The 6,580-nt window shown below is 21.7% G+C and overlaps 1 protein-coding gene across 1 annotated transcript; it reads right to left on the bottom strand.

Moving 5' to 3' along the window:
* Positions 1–169: 169 nt before the first annotated feature.
* On the bottom strand, positions 170–5,719 carry PGSY75_0216000 (putative DEAD/DEAH box helicase; the record flags this gene model as incomplete). Its single annotated transcript, XM_018783825.1, has 1 exon — positions 170–5,719. One exon carries the CDS (start codon positions 5,717–5,719, stop codon positions 170–172), a length of 5,550 nt encoding a protein of 1,849 aa, XP_018643815.1.
* Between the last annotated feature and the right edge of the window lie 861 nt (positions 5,720–6,580).

Here is a 6,580-nt window from a genome sequence, read left to right as displayed (position 1 = left end):
AAAAAAAAAAAAAAAAAAAAAATTAAACAACCTATATATATACGTGAAATTTTAAAAAATGTATATATAAAAGTATATGATGTGAAAATTATTTGTAAAACTTTCATAATAATTTTTTTGTTTTTATTTTTTTTGTGTATTTATTTATTTATTATTTATTTATTTTTATTTACTGTGAACTTTTTCTTCTTTTAACTTTTTTCTTATTTTCATCATTCATTTGACATTCTTGTATATTTTCGTCCATACTGTTATTTTTTTTTTTCTCTTTTGTTAAGACATTTCCTTTTTTTAAACACACAGAAATATTTTTGTCATTTCTCTTTCTTATACTTGTTTCCATATATGTTGATGAAGTGTCACTTCTTCTTTTAGAACTTCTCATATTATAAGTACTTTTTTTTGTACTATGAACATTTTCGCTTGTTAGATTTTTACTTATCTGTAAATCTTTCATATTTAATGGTGATGTATTTCTTGTTCTCTCAATATTTTCTCCTTTTATCTCTTCTTTATTTTTTACTTCTTCTATTGTTGTTATATCATTGTTATGTTCATTGTCAGATTTCATTATATCTTGTTTATATGTACTTAAATCTTTTTCCACACTTGATAATAATTTAGATGGTGAGGAATCAATTAATTTGAGAAATTGTTTTTCTGTTAATTTCTCTTCTTGCATTAAATTAATATTTATTACTTTTCTTGATCTCTTAAGATTTATTTTATCTGGAGAATCATTTCTATCATCATAAAATAAATAAGCTGGTAATTCATCTTTATTTATTAATTTATTGCTTTTAATTAATATTTTTTCTATATCGTTTTGATTTTCTTCTTTTAAAATAAAACCGTAATAATCTTCTTCATCTTTTACTTCCATTTTGTCATTTATATATTGGTCATGAGTATCTGAATATTTCTTTGTATTATCATTCTTACTTGAAAAATATATATTTTTCTTTTTTTTATCATCCACACTTAAATTATTCATATTATCATTCATACTATCATTCATACTATCATTCATATTATCATTTATGTCATTATCTTTATCATCCTTTTGACATTCCATTTTTAATCTTTTATTATCTTTATCATCCTTTTGACATTCCATTTTTAATCTTTTATTATTTTTATTTTGCATTATATTATCCACACCACACTCTACATTTTGATTTATTTTTTCATCGTCACATTGAAAATCATCATTATCATGTTTTCTTTTAAATGTCAATCGATCATTTGATACGTTTACACATTTTGTATTATCATTATAATATTCATCCAATATTCTGCTTTTAGCTCCTTCGTTTATATTACTTCCACTTTTTATCTCATCATCATCATTATTTTTAAATATGTCCTTTTTCTTTTTCCTTTCCTTTTCCTTTTCCTTTTCTTTATTCGTATCCTTTTGATCTTCCTCATCCTCTTCTGCCTCCTCGTCCTTTTTCTCCTTTTTTATAATTGAACTCAAATATGTTTCTTTTTCTTCCTTCTCATCTTCACTCATATAAGTAAATTGACCACTGTCTACATTTTCTATATTCAACGAATTTAATAATGAAAAATATTGCTCCCCAAAATAATGTTTATCAAAATCAAGGAAATATTCTAATTCTTCTTCATTCCTCTTCATATAATAATTTAATAACAATGGATTGGTAGGATGCATTGTCATATCATTCTTTTGATTTCTTTGAATAATATCCTTCAATTTATTCTGTCTATCCTCATCATTATATATTTTATTAAACAAACCTGCCTGAATTACCTTATCATTTATACTCAGTTTGTGCTGAGCCTTTTTAAAAACCAACTCTTCGACCCCCGATAGTGTAATAAAACGAAATACCTTTACCACATTTTTCTGACCTATTCTGTGACACCTACACATGGCTTGAATATCTTGATGAGGATTAAAATCGCTGTCAAATATTATTACTGTGTCAGCGGTTTGTAAATTTAAACCCAAACTTCCTGATCTTGTGGATAGAATAAATATCATTGCATCTTCGTTTCCTCCATTCAGGTTTTTTTCGTCCATAATTTGGAAATCATTAATTTCTTCCTTTTTGAGATTGGACATTTTGACATTTTGGCTACTTGACGTTATCATGTTTTGGCTACTTGACGTTATCATGTTTTGGCTAGTTGGCGTTATCATGTTTTGGCTAGTTGGCGTTATCATATTTTTACTACCTGACATGTTCATATTTTTACTACCTGACATGTTCATATTTTTACTACTTGGCGTTATCATATTTTTACTACCTGACATGTTCATATTTTTACCTGTTGACATTTCAGCATTATCCTGTTTTGTTGCATCCTTTTTATATTCCATATTATTATTAAACTGGTCGATAATTTTTTTTCTCTGTTGGAGTCCAATATTACCATCGAGTCTATGATATTTATATCCCCTAAATTCAAGGTAGTCACATAGAATGTTCATAAGTTTTGTCATTTGTGAGAATATGAGAACTTTATGTTTGAATTTCAAAAGTTTGGGTAGCATACGATCAAGTACTTCAAATTTGCCACTAGATTTTATAATATTTTCATCAATGTTATAATCATATAAGAATAGGTATGGATGATTAACAATTTTTCTTAATTGCATGACAATATTTTGAAAAATTTTTGTTGTTATAGAACCATTATGATTAACTTGTTTGAAACCTTTGTTTTGTATTTGTTTATATAAAATTTTTTGATATAGAGATAATTCAATATGTATATTATATTCATATTTTTTGGGTAATGATTTTAGAACATCTTTTTTAACTCTTCTTAACATAAAAGGTAAGAGAACACTATGTAATCTGTTTATTATTAAAAGTTGTTCTTCTTCTGTTATATTTTCATAAATATCTTTTTCATTATTTAATGATTTGACAAACCAATTTTCAAAGTCTATACATGAAGAAAATATTTTTGGTAAAAGAAAATTAAGAAGTGACCATAATTCTGATAAATTATTTTGTAATGGAGTTCCAGTTAATAATATACGATATTTACTTTTAAATTCTGATAAGAATATATGAAAACGTGATTTATTATTTTTCATTCGATGTCCTTCATCAACTACTATATAATTCCATGATATTTTCATTAAAAAAGATTTTTGTTTTATAATTAAATCAAATGTAGTAATACATATATCAAATGATTGTTCTAATAATTTTTTAGCTATATGTTTTCTTTCTAATTTATTTCCTCTATATGTTATAACTTTTAATGATGGACACCATCTATTAAATTCACTAAGCCAATTTGGAAGTGTAGATAAAGGTACTATAATTAAATTTTTTACATTAATATTATTTTTATATTCTTTCAAATATGCAAATAAACTAATTGTTTGTATAGTTTTACCTAAACCCATTTCATCAGCTAAAATACCATGTAAATTATTATTATATAAAGAAACTAACCATTCTAAACCTTCCAATTGATATTTCATTAATTCTCCACCTATAAGAATTGATGGCTGTTTTACTTTTTCTTTAATAACATGAGATATGTTATAATAATTTTCTCTAGCATTTTTATAATTACATATATTTCTATTCTTTTCATTATGTTCATATATTATACTCTCATTTAATTTTTTATTATTATATACATTTGGTTCTTGTAAATGTATTCTAGAATTATTAACACTTTCAAGTATATTATCTTTATCTTTCTTATTATAACTTTTATTACATATTCCAATTTCATCATTTTTAGTATCTATAATATCATGCACATTTTGTTCTGATGATTCTTTTTTTTGATATAAAACACATTTAGACATATTATTTAAAAATTCATCCGTTACATCTAACAATTCTTGTAAACGTTTATTTTTAGCTGTTCTAATTAACTTCATATAAGCTTCCATATCATTATCTTTTAATAATTTCATTCTTTCTCTTTCTTCTTTTTCTAAAATTATTTTACGTTTCTGATCTATAGATTTCATCTGATTATAACATAAATTTGCTAATATTTTGCAATTTCGTTTTTTTTCTTCACATAATAAACTCATGTAATTATTATGTTTCGTTAATTCTTTCCAATGTGTCATTAATATATATTGTTTCAAACTAGATATCTTGTTATGAATTTTTGATTTGTTATAAATTTCTTTGATATATTCTTCTAATTCCTTTTTTGCAACATGTTCAATTTTTTTTATATCATCATTAAAATATATGGATACTTCATTACTCTTAAAAATATGTTTGGATTTGGATGTTGATTTTTTTTTTTTATGTTTCACATTATTCTGATGTTCTCCACACATATTAATATTATCATCATTATTTTTTTCATTATTCTGATATAATCTCTTTGTGTTTATTTTTTTTTTTTTTTTATCCATTCCTGGAGATGTTGATTCATTGATTATTATTTGATCCATAAATTTGCCCCATTCATTTAATACATTTATATTATCTATGTTATCTTTAGTATTCATATTTTCTATATTATTATAATAATTCATATTTCTTATATTGTCATTACTTTCATATAACTGCCCAAGCTTTGTATATACACGATGTTTGTTTGTGTTGGATTTATAAGCATATATATTATTTACTTCTCCGTTTTGATAAGATAAGTTGTTCATATTTTTTATTGGCAATTTCATTGGATGTGTTTCATTAATAATATGGAATCCAAACATGGAATTTAATATATCAGATCTTAATTTACTTTGATTTAATTCAATTTTCTTTACATTTTCTTCATTTGACAAAAATTCTTTTATTCTATCTTTATATTCATTTGATTTTTTTAAATTATTACCATTCCATTTTATATCAGATAAATAATGATTTACTAGTTCAAGGAAATTAACATTAAAATTATCTAATATATCATATTTTTTCAATTTATTATTTATATATGCAAAATATACATTTTTAGCTTTTTCCAAACTTTTTAATGTAGACATTTCTCTTTTATCAAAATGTATAGATGATAAAAGTTCTTCATCTGATGTATCTTCATCACAATCAGAAGAACAAGAAAATAAAAAGCTGCTATTATCATCACAACTAGATGATGATGAAGAGTTTCCACATTTTAGAGAATTAACAGATTTACAAGATGTTTCAGAGTATCCTGATGATATATCTTGTAAGGTTAATTCAACTATATTTTTATTATCATCCAATATATTTTTATTTGATAAATCTTTTTTATCTTTTAAATTATTTATACATTTTATTATTGTATCTTTGTTATGTATATTACTTTGATATAACTCATTTTTCCTGGCTTCGTCCATATTTTCTTTTATTTGTTCGTCCTTTTTATTTATATTTATATTTATATTTTTAATTTCTTTATCTTTTTTTTTTTTTCTTTTCAGATATTCCAAATGTCTTAAATATTTCAGTTTCAATGTAAGATCAATAAAGACATTTTTCATATGAGGTTTTTCTTTTTTAAAATTTTTAAAATGTAATTCACATATTATATCAATATGTTTATTAATATAGTCATTTAATTCTTGAGACATAAATATTTCATTATCTAATCTTATTTTTAAATGTTCACTTAGATATAAGAAATCTTCTTCATTCATATTTTTTATGTATTCTTTTATTATGTCATTCTTTCTTTCTTTGTCTCCTTCTATCATATCCTTTGTTTTGTATTCTTTCGAAATACTCTCTTTATTATTCTTTATACTTTTGTTATCACTGTCTATCATATTTTAATAAAATAATAACGGTTGTATAATAATAGGTGCGAAAAGTAAATATATTATATTATTTAATATTTTACTATTTTTTTTTTTTTTTTTTAAAAGGATATGTTATTTCCTATATTTGTAGCAAAGCTTGAAATTCTTTTATATTTTTATAAATAAGGTACTTAATAATATATATATACGTGTACAAATACATCATATATAATAAAAAACGAAAGTATTGTTATGATTATTTTATAAAATACGTTGACCTTTTTATTAAATTGTTAAAAAAAAAAAAAATAAATAAAGGGAAATTATTGAAACACACACTCACACACGTATTTCATAAACATATAATAAAAATAAATAAATATATATTATATATATATATATATATATATATATATATATATATATATATATATATATTTAATTATTCTTATATAAATAGTTATTTTTATTTATAATTTATTATTTTCATTTTAATTTAAAGCCATATCTTATGATTTAACATAACGTAGGAATATTAATTTTATGATAACTATATATATTTTTCATCTTAAGAAAAAAATAATATAAATTACAACAAATATTTTATTTTGTTATTTTATATATAGACTAATAAAATTAAACAAAAAGACTTAATTTTTTTAAGGTATCATATTTATAATTATTTTTAAACATAAAAAAAAAAAAAAAAAAAAAAAAAAAAAAAAGATATACATAATAATAAAAGAAATAATGAACGAATGTCCAATTGAAAATTTAAAAATGGACACACACAAAAAATAATAATAAATAAATAAAATACATATAAATGACCTATACCAATAATTATATATATATATATATATATAATATAATGTTTTTTATTTTTTC

Source organism: Plasmodium gaboni, chromosome 2 (genome assembly GCF_001602025.1).
Source record: "Plasmodium gaboni strain SY75 chromosome 2, whole genome shotgun sequence".
NCBI classification, from domain to species: Eukaryota; Apicomplexa; class Aconoidasida; order Haemosporida; family Plasmodiidae; genus Plasmodium; species Plasmodium gaboni.
This window is presented reverse-complemented; position numbering and strand designations above follow the sequence as displayed.